The sequence below is a fragment of the Dermacentor silvarum genome, chromosome 2 (assembly GCF_013339745.2).
Source record: "Dermacentor silvarum isolate Dsil-2018 chromosome 2, BIME_Dsil_1.4, whole genome shotgun sequence".
NCBI lineage: Eukaryota > Metazoa > Arthropoda > Arachnida > Ixodida > Ixodidae > Dermacentor > Dermacentor silvarum.
The window spans coordinates 61,589,371-61,608,409 of NC_051155.1; the positions used below are offsets into that span (position 1 = coordinate 61,589,371).

The 19,039-nt window shown below is 46.7% G+C and overlaps 1 protein-coding gene across 1 annotated transcript in view; it reads left to right on the forward strand.

Moving 5' to 3' along the window:
• LOC119440075 (protocadherin-16-like) overlaps positions 1-19,039 on the forward strand; it is a 162,832-nt gene that overhangs the window by 129,146 nt on the left and 14,647 nt on the right. The window contains exons 5-12 of the mRNA XM_037705017.2: positions 1,249-1,356; positions 3,531-3,632; positions 4,628-4,753; positions 5,294-5,384; positions 10,986-11,185; positions 12,622-12,837; positions 15,277-15,522; positions 17,850-18,103. Of these exons, the coding sequence (XP_037560945.1) occupies positions 1,249-1,356; positions 3,531-3,632; positions 4,628-4,753; positions 5,294-5,384; positions 10,986-11,185; positions 12,622-12,837; positions 15,277-15,522; positions 17,850-18,103 (1,343 nt within the window). The remainder of the gene's footprint in view (positions 1-1,248; positions 1,357-3,530; positions 3,633-4,627; positions 4,754-5,293; positions 5,385-10,985; positions 11,186-12,621; positions 12,838-15,276; positions 15,523-17,849; positions 18,104-19,039) is intronic.

Below are 19,039 nucleotides of genomic sequence, written 5' to 3' on the forward strand. Positions count from 1 at the left end.
TCCAAGTTGTCTGCCCTTTGTATAGATTCTTTAACACTGTCTTGGCTTCATAACTTCCTGTCTTCACGTAAACAATTTACGGTGGTCAATAACATTTCGTCTAACATTGCGACGTCACGTCCGGTGTCCCCCAAGGCAGTGTGCTAGGTCCATAAATTTTTTTAATATACATCAACGACTTGCCCGCTAACCTTTCATCCTCCGTTAGGTTGTTCGCTGACGACTGCGTCATCTACCGCAATATTAAATGTTTCGGCGATCATTCTAAACTGCAAAATGACCTTGACCTAACCAATAGATGGTGCGTAACTTGGCAGATGTCCCTTAACGCCTCAAAATGCAAGCTAATTTCGTTTAGTAGAAAGCGCACTAACTCGGTATTTTACTATTCAATTGATGATACCATAATTTCGGCTACCCCATCGTACAAATATCTCGGCGTTCACCTTTCATCGGATTTATCCTGGACAACGCATATAGCAGCTGTCGCATCGAAAGCTTCTCAGTCTCTCGGCTATCTGAGCAGAAACTTGCGCTACGCACCTTATGATGTACGTAAATTAGCATACCTTACTTATGTTCGCCCACAATTGGAATACGCTTTATTACGCTTTATCCATATGGTCACCATATCAAGATTATCTAATCCGTATGTTGGAAAGTGTTCAAAATAGGGCAGCCAGATTCATATCTGGCAACTACGACTATCATTCAAGTGTTACCCGAATAAAGCAAGACCTTGCATTTCAGTCATTGGAAGATCGCCGTGTCATCGCTCTTTTGTCTTTTTCACAGGTACATTTATAGTAATAAATTTCACTGTTTCCCGCTTCATGTACCTGTGCGCACATCTCGACGCATTCACAATGCACTTAGTTTTGCACGCATTCATGGCCAAACAAAGGCATTTAACTCATCACCACTACCTTGAGCTATTGCACATTGGAATAGTCTTCCGGATCACATTGCATCCATCTCTAATCGCGAAACATTCCGTGATAACTTGAATTCGTTGCGTATTAATATTGTATAAAGATGTTGTGCTTTGCTTTTTGTAATATTTTGCATTGTTACCTTTTTTTCGTCTGTATCTTTATTTTTATTTTCTTGACTTGTAATTACTGTTGCCCCCCTTACTCAATGCCCTTCAATGGGCCTGTAAGGTATTTTGAATAAATAAATAAATAAAAAATATATATTTTTGTGCTTTTTGCATCTATTCATGTGTTTTATCTTTTCGTTCTGCAGAGTACCGTGCCCGGTACGACGGTCATGCAAGGCATCCGAGCCGTGGACAAGGACCAACCTGGTCTCTTCAGCACTGTCGAGTACTTCGTCGATGAGGGACCACACTCAGTACGCTGCACATGTTTTGTTTTGTTGTCGCAGACTGTGATTGTGATACTGTATTTCAATTGGTATTTTAACAATGTTTACGCCTTTTATACCGAAGCAATCAAGACAAATTATAACGACGTTCATGGCGAAGTGGTGCCAAGTAAAGCAAACTTACTGGGCCAAAATTATTACTCATAAACAAAGAAGGAAGCCGGTAGTGGAGAATGTAACAGGTTGGTACAATCGACGGAAGTTTAACTGCGTCTAAAGTTTTACGAATGACGGCTGTTAGAAAGCGCCAGCATATACCATATGATTGGCGGTTAACACCAGAAGTCGTATAAGATACTACAGGAAAATCTGTTAAAAAAAAGATAATAACCCTCACACAAAGAGGCCTTTCTTGGCAAGCAAGAACCAAAAAGCTGTATTAGTTACACCAAAGTATGTAGCGAGCGTGACAATGTGTCCTTGGCCTGTAGTGCCTGGCCTGATTATGCATTCGTCATGCATCGCGTACTTTATACTTAGTTACTTTTTATACTTGTTTCTTTTGGCAGTAGTACTCGTTATATGTTTTAACTTTAAATAACTTAGCTGCAACGCCGTAAAGTTCTGCAGAGACTTGTGCGAATGCTTTGCTTCATTGAGCGCGAGAGAACAAGAAAATAAACACCGCCGTCTTTATACACACGCGAGTGCGACATTAAAAATAAATATATCAAGCCTCTTTATAGCACGTTCAGCAAATTTTTTTTTTTTTTACTGGCAGGCGTTTGCAGGTAAGTCCAATGTCGAGCCCAATTGCAAGAATAACAATATTTCTCTGTAATTATGTTAACATCTCCAGTCTGTAAGTTTATACGTCCTTCGCAGTGCTTAGTGGCACGAGATTTGTACAGCCCACCCGACCGGCAGTTGCGGTATTCATCGAGCGCAAAACACGTATCGATTACAAGACTGTGTACTCTGTAAACATGAAATGTCACCCCACCTCCTAATTGTGCATCGTTTATACTTTACCCGTCCACCAGCTTTATAACTATCCCTGCAAAGGCCATGCCTAGCCAGAACACTCGTTGCGAGATGAAGAGTAACGTGCCTGACGATTCTGAAAGACTGCATTTCCAAATTTCATGCATTACGGGCAATCACTTTGCATTATCCGTGTTCAGCACTTGTTGAGCACCCTGCTTTCAGCAGCTAACTGTCATGCTTTCTCAAATTGCTTTGTTTCTCCTTACTGGTTTTTATTGTTCTTTGGTTTCATCTGCTCTTTTCATGTCAGTATTTGATTGATTAGAAGAAAGCATTGGTGAATGCTATAAGCAAGGACTCGGAATTTTGACGGGACAGGTTGTACTATCGTATTTTTGCTTCTTTACTGTGCTCACCTTACCGCCATACTAATGGGTTGTTTCATGCAATTTAATCACGCTCCAACTGGCTTAGCGCTACATCATGAGAGTATTTTTTTTTATAAATCTAAAACTGCTAACGTTTCCAGGCTACGCTGAGCCGGTGTTAGCGTGGTTTGCTTTTTGTACATAATGACCAAGTGGTGGGCAGTCCCACTTTAAACGAAAATCAGTAGTGAAGCAACTAAATATGTATTGTAATGAAGAAGAAGAGCACACGGACAAGGCCAGCCAGATCGACTGTTCAATGCCTGCAGTGCAACCACTAGGCCAGCCGGATCGCCAGTGCGTAGCACGAGTGGGAGCCGTTCGTGCAACCAGCTGTTCCTGCTCTGCGTCACCTGCCTTTTCCATTACGAACAGACGCTACCATCTGAACTGTTCAGTACACCCCTTTACAGTATATATATATGCCTGCGAGAGGAACACTTGTTCGTGAGGTGACCGACGCGTTAGGGGAGTCGACAGAGTTCTTTGTTTTTCTTATGTAATGAAATTCACCAATATATCTTAATTTGAAGTCAGTCTTTATGTTTCAGACGCGCTCCATTGTGGCCTTTCCTTCCCATCGATAATTAAATAGTGCTTCGATTAACCTTGTTACTGATTCTTTGATTTATTGCGATTACCTCGTGATAAGGTCATGCCTAAATGTTCCCACAGATGTTTAAGCTTCGAACACATCATTATTTTGCCGTGTCGTTGAAAATATTGCCTGTGGGGTGACATGTGCGAGTGTGTCTGATGCAAAACTTTTCCCAACGCCGCGCACAGCACCTGTTGGCCTTCGAGAACAGGTGGGAAGGTTCACTGCTACTGATGGACAAGCTAGACCATGAGACCCTGCCAAAGTTCACCATCACTCTAAGGGCGCAGGTGAGCTGTCATACGTAGAGTTACTGCATATGCTCGCTTTGGGGAGCTGAGTTGCGCATCTCATTGAACGCGCCGCTCGCGCCCCTATTCGCCAAATCCGGTCACATGCGCAAAAGGCATCCTTTTGTGGGAAAGCCAACTTCACGGCTGCGCCTGCACCATAGTTCCTATGGCCTGTACACTGCCGCCTGCCGTGCAACCTTCGTTGCGAGCCTATGTGCGCTGTCGCCTGCCGCGCCACCTGGCCTTTGCAGAATGAAGGAGCAAGCGCACTCGGCAGCTGAGCCGCGCCGTAACCTGCATTCAAAAGGAGTGGCGGATGCATCGGCGGGCAAGATGGCGGACCTATGCGCAACTCTCCTCCCGTCGCGAGCATATACAGTATCTCTACTCATACGCGATCTTGTTTTTTACTTTACTGAAAGCACAAGCGCGTGCAGCATTACAAAAAAGAGAGAGAGAGAGAGAAAGAGAGAGAAATCAGAACACAACGATACCCCATCACAACTGAAGCCTGCGTTTCCCTGTTCTCTTGATGTGAAAAAGTCTACCCGAGAATAAAACAAATGGGCGTCATCGCGCTTCAGTGAACGTAGGCTCGAGAAAAACCACTGCAGCACTCCACTATCGCACGCTCTTTGCTTTCTGACAAACGCACCCCGTAGATCTCATGTTTTCGAAAGCTACGGCCTCGATGGTGTCATTGGGAGAAAACGCAAAGTTAGATAGCTGCGTTGCAAGACATAGGTTACTCGCAGACTAACAACACACCTAGATTGATTTGTACTTGCATCTTAAAATAACGAAGAACCGCTGTGCCTTGCACTCCCGTTGAAGGTGAGGCTTCGTGGTGTTTCTCGCTTAAGAACGAAGTCCCGTAATTAGGCAGAAAAGTGTGTCGCCTGAGTCCATTCAGGCTTGAATGATAATGATTTGGTAAAGTAGCAAGGCGTGTGATCATACGTTGTTTTGACCTATTTTGTTTTGATGCATAGGACCAAGGAATCCCTCCACAGAGCTCGCACACCACCCTGGTGGTGGTGGTACACGACGCTGACGACCAGAACCCCAGGTTCAAGGCAGAGAGCTACTTTGTCCAGCTGCACAACAACACCCGAGTGGTAAGCTGACGTTACTTTCAAGTTCTGAATACTGACGGCGGCTTCAACAATCAGTTGGTAGATCACGTTCACGTGAACTCCAGGACACAAGGGTAAGGCGAAACAACGCGAAACGGAGACATAGGAAAAAGTGGATCAGCGCTCACTACCAATATAAGCCACTGGCGTGTGGATGCCTGGATTACGCGCAAAGTGCAGGTGATTGAAAAGAGCGAAACCAAACATGTGGCAACCACATTGAAATCAAGCATCCAAGCAGTCAAAGAGTTCTATATTTATGAGTTGCTTTTTTTTTGGGGGGGGGGGGGGGGAGGGTGAATAGGGCTGAGAGGTCAGTGGTCTTGTGTGATTTTACTGTCGCTCTAGAATGTCCAGCTTGGGTGTTATAATATCGTGTAGCCAGTAGATATGTGCTAACAGTTCTTGGTAAGTTTGCATTTGGTCCACGCAGTATGAAACTCTCGCCGTATGTTTCGAAAAAGAGTTGGTGCAGCCTTAGAGCTGCCGTCGTCAAATGCAAAACGAAGTGCTTTCTTCTAGGGCGCACCGCTGGACGTGAAGCCAAGCAAGATAGAAGCGGAAGATCCTGACGAAGAGATAAAGGCCCCCATCAAGTACACCTTTAATTCAGGTACGACTTCGACAATTGGACAACGTTGTCAATGAATTCCTGTCATTGTGCTACACGACGCGTTAAGGGCATCCCCACGGATGATTTCTCGCGATAATCACAGGGGGGATCATTCATGACATCGTTCCTTGCTAGCTACTTTAATATGCCCCGCGAACAGAAAGTTCACGCGCCGCCGCCCAGCCTATCAGCGTGCAATGTCATGGTGGTCGTCCCTTTATTGCTGTAAAGCATCGTTTGTTGCTTTGAAACAAATTATTCCGTCCAAATTCGGTAAGCGTTGTGGTGACACGCCACCTGACGAAACCTTGATGTCGCTATGCGGCGCCCTTTCCTTTCACGGGGACTCCCTCGCGTGAATACATCAGTACAAAAGAAACAAATATATGTGCAGGTGCAACGCAAGCGTTGCAATGCATATGAAGCGAAGGTTTCATGAAATAGTTATTTGACTGCTATACAACTAAATTAACTTATCTTTAAAAATATCACCCACTTGCCACCTGTATGTGACGCGAAGCTTTAGTAAAGCGGTCAATAAAATGCTATGCAACTAAATGAGATGCTATGCTAATAAATGCGATGATTATTAATAAATTCACCCTACCCCTTGTGCCTGCACCGGGTGCCTATCACCGCGGTGACGAGCGCTCCCACCTGCGTTCTTCTGAGAACCGAGACTAATCCCACGACGAAACAGGAATGCGACACGGGTGACGTCATGCAGCGCAAGAATTCTGCCACGACGAATTTAGAATGCGACCCGGGTGGGGTCAGCAACCGCCTCGCCTCGTCCGTGCCGACGAAGAACCGAAAAAGCGATTTAAGGCATAACCGGCTCATTGTTGGGAGAGAGAGTCGCCACCAGCCTCCCCGTCGGTCTGGTGCACTCTTACTGCTACTTGTATGTTATTACCAGCTATTGCATGTCATTACCTGCTATATCTGTACATAGTGTTTACTAAAGCTTTTCGTTTGTTCTTCGTTTGCTCCATGAGTCCGTCTCTCGTCCTCGATCCTCAGTCGCAATACCCTGCAGTAGCACGCCAGGGTATTAGAAAAACTAAATCTTCAGCTTAACACTCATGTTTGTAACTCTCTATTTAAAAAAATTCATTTCCTGTAAGAGAGACTACACTGTGTTTGCAGCTGGTCAGACCAAACGCGATATTTTTTTCGTAGCCTCCAAGGCAGGCAGTATCAATATATTGCTACGGAACAGTATTTGCCATAATGAAGCGAGCAAGTGTGAAGACGACGACGAAGATTAGAGGCTAGTGCGGGCTGTTGCCTCTTGGCTAAGTGCGGCGCATTTCCTTGTACATATACTTGTATATAGCTTTTCGTCTGCAGTCTTCCTACGTAACATATCTGGTGGAGGTGGACGTTCCCTGTACCTCGTCACGGAGCTTCGCAGTAGACGGTACGTCGAGCCTTCCGTCATGGCTCCCGGCGACGACAGCTCGACTCAGCCGGCTCCGATACCTGCTGCCACTTCGACGACCTACATCGCTCACCCCGCTCCCCGTGATCCTGGCGTATTCTCGGGCAAAGATGGGGAAGACGTCGAGGACTGGATCAGCTTGTACGGACACGTCAGCCGCAATAACCGGTGGTACCTTACTATCATGCTCGCCAACGTAGTCTTTTACCTCGGTGGCACACTTCGAGTTTGGTTTCGGACACACGAAGACGAGCTCACCAGTTGGGATTCGCATAAGCAAAAGCTCCGAGACTTGTTCGGCAACCCCTACGGTCACCAACTTGCCGCGCAGAGGGCGTTATCCGGCCGTGTGCAGACGTCAACCGAGCCCTACGTCACGTACATTCAGGACGTCTTGGCTCTGTGCTGGAAAGTTGACGCACACATGACTGAGCCAGAAAAGGTTTCCCACATCCTCAAAGGCATTGCCGATGACGCCTTCAACTTGCTCGTTTTCAACAACGTGGTGACGGTGGATGCAGTTATAAAAGAGTGCCGCCGCGTGGAACTCGCTAAAAGCCGACGTATCGACCAACTGTTTGCCCGTCCACCCAGCACCTCCACCAGATATGTTACGTAGGAAGACGCAGACGAAAAGCTATATACAAGTATATTTACAAGGAAATGCGTCGCACTTGGCCAAGAGGCAATAGCCCGCACTAGCCTCTAATCTTCGTCGTCGTCTTCACACTGCTCGCTTCATCATGGCAAATACTGTTCCGTAGCAATATTTAGTCCTCTCTTGTTGTCTTCTCCAAGCTCCACGCCGGAGTTCATGCAGGGCAACCTCGCTGGCAGCCTTCCATTAAAAATTGGAGGACGCTTAAGCTTCGCCTTTAAGAGTGGGACGCGATAGCGTTATCGGGCTCCGTTCGCATCACATTTTTATTTATGAGTAGGCCTCACTGGAACACACAACGAGGGAAAGCCAGCTTACAAAGACCAAGCTTACACTCATCTCCTAAAGTCGGCTTCACTTTTAAACACAAATGCATTGCTAGAGCAATTTAAGCTGTCCTATATATCAAAATGTGAAGGCCCTAGGACCTCGTTTTCTTTGTTTGTTTGCTGTTGCCCCGAGGCGCGCGCGTGTCCCAAATTTAGAAAGGTTTGGTTTTCAACATTCCCCTCAATGTTGCCTTCAACCAAAGTACAGCGAAACACCATGAGAATTGGAGGACCCTTAAGCTTCGCCTTTAAGAGTGGAACGCGATAGCATTTATTGCTTATCAGGCTTTTTTCTCGTATATTCAAATTACAATCCGACGCTATCACGTCTGTACGTTGTGGTTAAGTCGTACTTTGCGATTCTTCCGACGAATTTTACTTTGAGAAATTCAATTTTTGTTCGCTAACGCCTTGCGCCACGCCGAAGGCCTGTATGGTCGGGTATGATGTGGTTCGGCATGATTACTTTCGCCAGACGCCGATGCTTAACGCCGACACCGACTCCGATGCCGGATTTTCTGCGACACGGGGCCATTAACGCCGTCGCGTTAAAAGTGAAGACATGAAAATGACTTGCACATTGTCCGAATATAGATAATATTCATATTTGAGATGGTCTTCACGGGTTGCACGTTGACAACGTTGGTCACCATGTCCTGGCGCAAAGCGTGACACCACGAACCATTTCAATGGAGCATACTTATTTACCGGCCGCTCATTCCAAATTAAATTCACTATAAATTCTTGGGTTTTACGTCCTAAAATCACGATCTCATTATGAGGCACGTCGTAGTGCCAGACTCTAGAATAATTACGACCGTCTAGGATTATTTGACCGTGCACCTAAATCGAAGTACCGGAGTGTTTTTTTTTTTTTTGCATTTCGCTCCGACCGAAATGCAGCCGCCACGGCCGGGATCACGTCGCCGGCGACCTCGAACACAGTAGCGTGACGCCATAGCCATTAAACTACAGCGGTGGATAGCGGGTAATGAATGACCTATTCATCGCGGTTATTCAGAATTATGCAATGCCAATCAAGTTGACTGTTTACTTCCAATCTCAGCACAGGGTCTTTTGTTCTAAGACGCTTTTAAAGACCAAAGAATTCCTTTACTTTCGTTTCAAGCGTGGTGTTGATATTACAATGGCTGCTCTTGAGTTAACCACACTGAACTTTGTCAGGTGTGTGGAATAGCTGCCAAATACATCGCTTACTTCTCATACGCACAAAAGAGCGGTAATTTAGAACCCTCCTCGATGATGTTCGTTACTGTCACCCAGGAACTCAGATTAGCGTAAAGTGACCAAAAAGCCGTAAGGACGCAAATCTTTCAGTAGGCAGTGGCTATCAGAGCAAAAGCGCGCATATATAAATGGGGAAGTAAACTTCTATAAGCATTTATTGTATGCTATGATATACACTGTATCAACTCTCTCTTACATTCTCTGCAGTTGTGTGAATAAGCAGGTGTCCAGTGCCTCGCAGACGTCTTCTGCGTACAATGAATGTCTGTCACAGTGTTTACCAGTAGCTACCATGTTATGCTGCTGAGGACGAGGTGACTGGATCGAATACCGCCCGCGGCCTTACTTTGACGAGTGCGGGACGCAAAATAGGTTGTATGATTCAACTCAAGTGCAGAGTAAAGAACATAATCTCGACTGCTGCCTGCCACCCACTGCGCACCATCTAGGCGTGATACTCCAACTGCATACTTACGAGCCCTGGCTATCGTTGACTCTTCCCCTTAGCTTCCTTTTGCGTGGAGTAACCCCGTTCTGACCACTTTAGACCTGCTACAAAGCAGGTGGTGGTCACTTCTACGTAAGTAGCCAAGCGAGACAGTAAGTAAGAGAGAAGACAGCGGTTTAACCCACGTAGAAGAGCGTCTGTTTAGATGTATAGGACAAGCAGGAAATAAATAAATAAATAAATAAATAAATAAATAAATAAATAAATAAATAAATAAATAAATAAATAAATAAATAAATAAATAAATAACGTGGTTGTGGCCATAACGATTACGGCCACACAGCTACTGCGCAAGGAGTCAGAGGTTAGATGCCACCGTCATGCACTTGATTTTATTTTATTTTATTTTTTGAAGAGGCCCGAAACGAGGCGAGGCACGAACGTGCTTACCTATTTTGCACAAAAAACCTGTGATGAGCGATAGAATGCTTCGCATTAAAGAGTAGCAGTTACGCCCGAAAGCCGAAACACTGGCAGTGATAGCAATGCAATTAACCATTACATAGCGTAAGCATCGTATTTCAATGAACAGTATATATTGTAGTGGTTAGTAACTAAACTAATGTGGTGTTACGTGCCCACCGACAGACATGAAAAGATTTCCCTCGAATGACAGCAACGCATGCGCGAAAAGGAGTACCGGCTGCGGGTAGCAATCGTGCTCATCTCAAAGTGACCGTTCCGTACTGCCGCTGCCTTCACCATTCTTGTACAGCGTCGCACGTCCCAAACTTGGGAAATAACGTGACCTCCAACAGGAGGCCCACAAAAATGCAGCGCGAATCAAGCCACCGGCCTTTTGTGCTCGCCCTTCGCAATGGCGCCCACGGCATATGATGTGACCTCCAATGTCACAGGGGCCGTGTACGTGCTTGGCTGGACATGCGTCATCACAACCTACACAGCACGACGGCGCCTACAGTCGTGGCCCCTAGAGTGTCCGTACAAATTGTACTGCAACAATAATAAAAGGGGAGCTTTAGGTCGCAAGGAAGCGCCCCTTTTTACAGGTACACGTGGCAGGCAAAAAAAAGCCCGTATTACGTAGCCACTCAACGAAGTTCTGCAAAATTTCATGTTATAAATGATCATCAAAATTTAGTGACTGGTGGCTCATGACGAATATTTAGGCCGTAGAATATTTTACAAAAGTTACAAAAATCGCACCTAAAAATATATAAAGAAGCATAAGCATATACTTCGCGTTCTTTCCTGTCTTTTTCATTTCTATATGTCCTCGTTACAGTCCACCAACGCAGAGGAGCCAATCGAACGCTTTCCTCGTTATCATGCTTGCCTTCTATCATTTCCTCCCGTGTTCCTGCCCTACATCCCCCCCCCCCTTTTTTTTTTCCTTTGGTGATGTTTGCAGTCTGTTTATACTGGTTTCATTATTTTTTCCCGTTTCCTGCAGACGGAAACGAGTACTCATACTTCGACCTGCATCCTCAGACGGGCCACGTGTCCTTGGTGCGGCCACTGCCCGAGGGATTCGCTCTGCCAGTGACGCTGGTGGTGCGAGCCACGCAGCACGACAACCCGGATCGGTTCGCGCTCACCACGCTCACGCTTACTGCCGACCGGTTCCCGCCCCACGAACTGCACTTCCTCCAGGTGAGGCATATCTCACGTGGAGAGAAAAAGAGCCGCAGATTCACCCGAAAGGCGAAGCATCGATGGCGATAGTAAATTAGTAGACAGCTATACGAAGTAAGGATAGTAGTTTTATCGGCCGTATATAGTTGGAAATATTCGCTTGCTAACTAAATAACAAGCATGGTGTCAGCGCGCACAGGCAAACATTGAACACATCACACTCGATGACCGCGTACACTCGTTGTCAAAGCGCTGGCGTCAGGAAGTGCCGCGGCAGCAGCAGCGAGCGCAGTGACCTCCATGATGTGTATCGCTTCAACGCAAACTGAGCGACGAGAACACCGCACGCATAAAGGTATGAGCCGCCTGCAGGTTGCTTTCAAGATAAGGCTCGCGGCCGTGCAAAGTACGCAGTTGGTGCCGCAGTCAAACGCCGCCCCATCCTCTGCCCCGCGCTGCCTCCCTCCCTGCGCGCGCGAGACTGAGCCGTGATCGGCGGCTCCCCATGCGCACGGTCGCGAAATGCGCAGTTGCTGTCGGTGAACAACGCCCCCCCCCCCCCCTCCACTCTCCCTGCCATACCCCCACGGTCTTTAGCAGGACGGAAGACGGCGCATTTCCTGCCAGCTTCGCTCACATCGTGGGCGAGATTAAGCCGCGATCGCCGGCTGACGCTCGCACGCTTTCACTCGCACATACAGGATACGGCGAGCGGCGACGATTTTATCGCCCTTGGACTTTATACGGAACCTCACGGTGATGGCGACGCTAACGGTAGAAATCCGCCTGGGGTGTTTATATAATTGCTATCGCAATAAAAGAGCGATAAAGACTCGTAGGTAACGTACACCTTCCAGAAGCGCTTGGCAAGTGGACGGAAACATCAACAGGTCAGCAGTCAAGATAAGCAAGAAACGTTCGGAGTTTTTTTGTTACTTCTGCTTCAGTAATCTCTCCGATAAACTGATTTTTACTTTGCGCGACAATTCCGCAAATATGAAACAAAGGCTGGCAGCCGCACTATTTATGAAGCATCGCATGGAAACGACCAGCAATGTTTTGCTATTGCAACGTTGCTCTTACAACCGATCACTTAGGTAACGGCCAGTCTGGTCAACGTTATGGCCACCACATGACGAGGGTATGGGATGTGGGTCATAGTGGGCCTGCACTGTAAAAAAGTATGTAGTTCTGATGTAGATGGCTAAAAGTTGCCATTACAGGAACTGCATAATAAAGGATTCACATGGTCGCATATCCGCGAACTCCTTCTCGTAGCCCATGCGAGGCAGCTGCAGGCTCTGACAAATATCCATCCCATAAGTCAAAATTGCTGACGACCGAAGCTTTATTTTCGCCATGACGTTATAAGGTCACAATTTCTAGCACATATGGGCTCGCGACTAGGCTTGCAAGCCATGCGTTTATTTACCAATTGTTCCCATGAAACACAGGACGAGTACGAGGCCCGCGTAATGGAGAGCACCCCTCCTGGCCAGACGCTACTGACGGTGCAGACGACGCGCAGCGCTGCCGACAAGGCAGGCATCCGCTTCGAATTCATTAATGAAGGCAACGAAGACGCAGCAGCTTTCACCATCCACGACTCAGGGGAACTGATCCTGGCCCAGTCTCTGGACTACGAAACCAAGCAATTTTATACACTGAAGGTTGGTTCCTTACATCATTTGTCTGATGTGAATGGGTCATAAAAACAGCTTACATTCTCACTTGCCCAGTTTCAGGGAGGCTGACATTTCGGCTAAGAAGCGCGTTCGACGGCCATTTTTCAGACGCATCTCTTCCCCAATTTGCTGCAGTCGGTTACACCCTACTTTTTCTCCTGACACTTCCTGCCTGCGACAGTGGCGCGGTAAATGAGTGGTTCCTTTCTGGCGCCTAAAGGGAATACAATGAGAGGCTGGTGGGTGACATCAGTGCGGTCGGATGTAGAATGTTTTTGGTTGGGCAGTCTGTCTACTTTTGAACAAAATCGGCGCGCTCGTTGAAGAGGTATGTGTTCGCGGCGGCGACGTGAGCGGGTTCGTATTCGCAGGGAGTGCGGCCACCCGCTTCATCGGCATTATCAGCGTCGTCGTCGACCCATGTTACCAGACCACTTTAACATCGAGTCGACTCCTGTGTGCAAGTTGTTGTTATCGTTGTAACATGTAATGAACTTTTGTTCTGCACTTTTTGGTCACAATTGGCCCGTGTTCATTTGTCCGCACAGAACTTTTTTTTGTTGTTCATGTTTAATTTCTGTTGGAATAGAGTGGCGCTACGCTGAACAATGTGTTAGGCGTAGTCCGGCTTTCCTACACGTGGTGTGGATAAACTGTTCTTAGACGCCTATATCGCCACATGTTTTTTCAGCGATAACATATAATTATTTGTTGTCCAACTCCTAGAATATTTTTTTGTCTAGTGTAGAGTGTATATTTGGGCACCAGTGTTTCTGTTTAGTTTTTCCTGTCACGCTTTCTGCCTTGCTCATTTGTTTACATGCTCTCGCCTTATTTTAATGAAATGATTTTTCCGTTCTCACGCATGCGCATACTCGTGTCAGCTTTGAGCTTCTGTCATTTCTCCACGACATCGCCATGCGTTCACAGCGCACCGGTCGACCGTCGAAATATAAAAAGAAAAAAAAATGTGTGATTCACCACTTCGGGATTTTTAGGGCATTGCAGCTGGTAGCATAATGTGGAAGCCTGGGAGTCTTTGCCAAGATGCTCTTGTAGGATGGCGGGCCTTCCGAAGTGTGTTACAGAGTGGAATAATCCTGACCTGCCTATCGAAGACGTTGATTCGACAAGACTCGTATTTGAAGCAAGCGAACGCAAAGTCGCAGCGCAGCACTTGGGCTTGGAATAAAACTTGCTACGTTTTGTAAAAACGGTAGTGTCGTAAAAGGTATTGTTGTAAAACTGCACATTGTGAGCGGAGACAGTGTTGTCATTGCGGACAGCTTCGCAGATACGGGGAAATTATAAAGCCCGCAAATAGTTAGAAAACTTGAGTCGAACATTGGCGTAGAGGGTGCGCGACGAAGCTGAATAATTTATCTGAGCACCCAAGCAAAGGATACAGTTTGTCTTTGGAGGTCCTTGCTGAACTTAAAGGATTCGCTCTTGGCAGGTGACGTTGTGCATGATGTATGCCTACTAAATTTTTGCATAGATGCGTAGTGTCTTTAAACCATTGCCGCCTTGCACCATTTCCCTGCGGAAGCAGTGAAAAGCTGAAAACTGGGCTCGGCCCTGCTGCGTATGTCAGTCAATTCTTCGCGTTCCAGCGATGACGATGACGGATGACGTCGTCGTCACCCCAACTTCTCATTCTTAGATTCGGCATTTTCATGGGACGACAAAAAACAAGGCTATATTCATTCCCACGAGCACCACTGCGATTGGAACGTTGTTCTGGTAGCAATGAGTGTATAGTTTCAAAACGGACGCACTGACCACTCGGATATGGCAGTGTGGGGGAGAATAGGCGGAGTCTCGTGCGACAGGAACCCTCTGAGAATGATGATGTCTCTGCACTTATTTCAATAACACGGCAGGTGACATAGTGGCGAGCGAGAGCGATGTTTTCTGCATCGCAAAGAAAAACAAGGAGTCTATAAGAAGTTGGTGGTATCTGCAGTGAGCGCCAGTTGCAGCAGCTGCAAATTAGTTCAGAGTCGGAGGAGCGGCTAGTGTCTGCTGCTGGTTTACTGGGTTCTCCAGCAATAAACACTGCTATGTCTAGAGTTGGCTACGTACACTGGTCGGGGAGCCATTTTGTGTATATGCTTTTAGCGTACAGAGGTAACTGGCTTCCTGACGATGTCTTCAGTGCTATATAGTCAACTCTTAGAATCACGAGAACCAGTCATCCGGCCCATGCCATTTGTTTGTTTGTTTGTAGCGGGGTATTCTATTGCAGTGGTAGATTTCTCGGCCCTGAGCTAAACGGAGCTCTTTGTTATTGTCGACAATAGTTCATACAGGCTATCGTCTTCCAAATGCCCCATGCCATGCATAGCGGGCTTTGCGACAACGCAAACCGACCGCGAAAGCCTACAACGTGCGTCATTCCTGTTGTGTTATTTTCTCCCGCAGGTTCTCGCTACCGACGGCAAGCACAGCGACGTTGCGCACGTCAATATCAGCGTACTGAACGTCAACGACAACGACCCACAGTTCAGTCAGCCGCGCTACTCGTTCGCGCTCACCGAGCTGGACGCCGTGCGCCAAGGAGCGCTCGTGGGTCAAGTTGAAGCATCGGACGCGGACGCCGGTGACTCAGTGCAGCTGGCCATTGACGGGCCCTCAGCGCGCCTCTTCACCATCAACAACCAGGGGGAGGTAAGTTGCGGGGTCTATACGCCAAACAACCCAAATAGAAGCAATCTTGTTTCACGACACAGACGAGCCATAACTGGATAGGCGTAAACGAATTGTGCGAATTATATGCTTTGCAGGAAGTGATGCTAAATGAAGCAAGGTTTTTTTGCCGACGCGTGCACTATTCACCTCTAAACATGGTATACATTTACTGAGACGGCGTTTACGTTGTCACACCGCCGTCGTTGTGCTGTCGTTGTTGGTTTTGTCAACACGTCACTGTCGTCGTCGTGTCCGTTGTCAACGACAATGATCGTTGCCATGAAACCACTGCCGTCATTCCGTCGTCTTTATCCCGCCATTGCTGTCTTCTGCCGTTGTCGTCTTCGTACAATTGTAGTCGTCATGACACTGCCGCCTTCGTATAATCATCATGCGTCGTGGCCATCGTCATTGATGTCTGCTCGTCGTCATGCAGTCTTCTTGCCGCAGTCTCAGAAAACATCTGGCGTGGCACAGACACGTAGACACGTCGTGCCATCTGTTACAGTACTTGACTCAACCCTAAACGAGACTAAATAGCTTCCCAAAAGATAGAGCCGAGTTAACATCTGCAACTTTCACAGATGCCGGTGGCATGACGTGGTTTTTTGATGAAGCGTCGATGCGTCATTGAACAGGCGAGTGCCGTGTTTTAAGATACAGAAAATGGTGCCAGCAACCTTTTTTTTAATGGGAATGTTTTCCCCTTGGCTTGAAACAGAACAGCCGAAGAAGCTTAAATGTATACATAGAAATTGTTCTCTTCTAATGTGTTCAGCAGGAGTCTCTATGAACCGTAAATTGCCAGATAGTAGTTACATGGGCGGCTAGCAAGTAGCTCAACTTGAGACATGTAGTAGCGCCTTGATGAGCGCAGACTGGCACAGGTACTCGGGAGATGCGGTAGGCCCGAGGGAGCAGCTGTGCCAGGACAGAAGGCACAGGTCAAACCAAAGGCTGGCCGACGGTCCAGAGCCTACAGACAGGTTGCGGCAAATTTCCCGTTAACGTCACTGCAACGTAGAAGGATGGCCAATTTTCCGAAAACAGATATTGATTTAGACACTAAACACGCGCAGTCACATGCAAAGTGGCAATACGTCAATCGACTTATAGTATTCTGTGAGTGCCGGCCACAGCATTGCAAGGCGGTGAGTCATAAATGCATTATGTGCATGTAAAGTGGTGTTTATAAGTGACCTTTACTCTATGCTATAACATGTTTTTTTTTATTGTACATTGGTGCTATATGAAATGAACAGAGTGCCCGGATAATGCAAATACTAGCTGCAATGTTGGTGTGTGTTCAAAGTACGCGTACCTTTGTGCTTATCATCATTTTCATCGCTTTTATTTCCTTTTTTCTTTCCGCCTGCTTTTGGCCAAAGCAGAATAGTGGGAATTACCTTGGTTACTACGGCCGACCTATCTACATTACTTTTGTTAACTATCTGTCTCATTTTCAGCTTGTATGTTGCGAACCATTTCGTATCTGGCGGAGGCCACCCATGTCAAATGTACACCGTACACTTGGTGTGTCGCGGTATCAGGAATATGCGTTCCCATTTCTGATTCACAAATGGTCCAGCACTAAGCTGACAATACTGTTTAAGATACAATGAATATGAAGCGAACAAATAATGAAGTCAAGTAAAGCATAAGGAAAATTATTCTTAGATGATAAGCTAATGGGAATTGACAGTGGATGGAAAACAACTTCCTTCCGGTAGGATACAAACCCACCATAGCGTGTAGGTTTGGCTCCTACCGGTAGCAAATGTCTTTTTCAACCACTTTCATTTCCCTATAGATAACGTTTAGACACTTCGATTACAGGAAATAATAATTTGTCGCGTGCTTTCCTTGGCTTCGTTATTTGTTGGTTTCATACGGTTGTGACAAAAAAAAACCGCGCCTATCGGTTACACTTCTTAACATTGTTGCAGAATATATTTAAGCAACAAAACTCGGCCCTCGTATTGTCCGTCTTGTTTGCGACATTCATTGTGTTATTCTGAACCTTCCTCTTCCATCTTTTTCTCCTTTCTTTCCTCGTGTTCTAATGGGTGGGCGTGCTGCGATTCTTGAGGAAAGGTGTTTCACCTTTGTCGTATTTCTCTTTAATTTTATTATTGCGTTTCGTTGCACCTTCCCGTGAAATGATATCGTTCCATGCGATATGAAACACGGTGACAGCTGCTCTAAAGAAGGCCAAACACTAACTAAATATGTAGAGGACGGGCTGAACGCCCGTCCATGTTGTATCATGCTAGTCTCAGTAGCAAGCCATGCGCGTTCCTTCTCAGGTGCGTATCCGGAACCTCGAGTACCTGAACTCCTCGCGGTCGCACCTGGTGGTGGTTGCAACCGACAGCGGCGTCCCTCCCCGCAAGTCCACGGCGCTGGTCGAGGTGCAGTTCCCCGAGGCCCTCGTGCTACGCAGCGGTGTCCTGGCACCGAGGCAGGATGAGGGCAGCTTCGTGCTCATGACCGTCTTCGGTGCTCTTCTGGGCTCTTTGCTGCTCATCATCATCACACTTACTGTGTACATACTCAAGAAGTGAGTGTTCTTCAGAATAGAAAGTATGTTATTCTTGTTCCTGCGCTCGTACGTAGATGGTGGCTGCAGGCGAATATTGGAGAAACCCAATCACTTCATAAACGCTTCCTTTGAATTCTTGCAATGATAGAATATCGTATAAACTGATAGCCTTAATTAGTAGACATTACATCGCAGGAGAACAGGTTAAGGACCGCGCAAAAAGCGATGGAGTGAAAAAATGTTAGGCCTAACGTTAAGAGACAGGGGCAGAGCGGTGTGGATCAGAGAGCAAACGTGGATAGCTGATATTCTAGTTGACATTAAGATAAAACATTAGAGCTGGGCAGGTACTGAAATGCGTAGGGCAGGTAACCAGTAGACCATTCGAGTTACAAAATAGGTGCCAAGGGAAAGGAAGCGCAGTAAAGGACGACAGAAATTGAGGTGGTGTGATGAAACGGGGAAATTCGCAGGCGTAAGTTGGAATCAGCTAGCGCAATACAGGTGTTGGAGGTAGCTGGGAGTGGCCTTAGCTCTTGCAGTGAACATAAAAAGTATGATGATGATGTTGACATCTCACGCATATGTGATATGTGAACTATTGCTGCATCAGTCCTTATTCGTCGATTTGCTGTGAAATTCCCTTTTATTGCGAAGCATTGTTTGCCTAAGCTCTTTGCGGTAAGTTGGTAGGCAGGTTTCTGTCTCGCCTAGTTTTATTAAGAATCAAATAATGGCGGAATAGAACGTGGAATAGAATAATGGTAGAAACGATGGTGGGATAGAACCTATGCCACGTAGTGGAATCAAACCTCTGCAGCACAGTGCTCTCACCATTGATTACAGGCATACGTCTCTCGTTCCTAAGCCCGCCACCTCTGTGTTTCATTTGGCGAGGGCGTCCCGTGCCACTATGTCGTCATGTTTTCTCGTGAGAGCTCCCGCTTTGAGAGG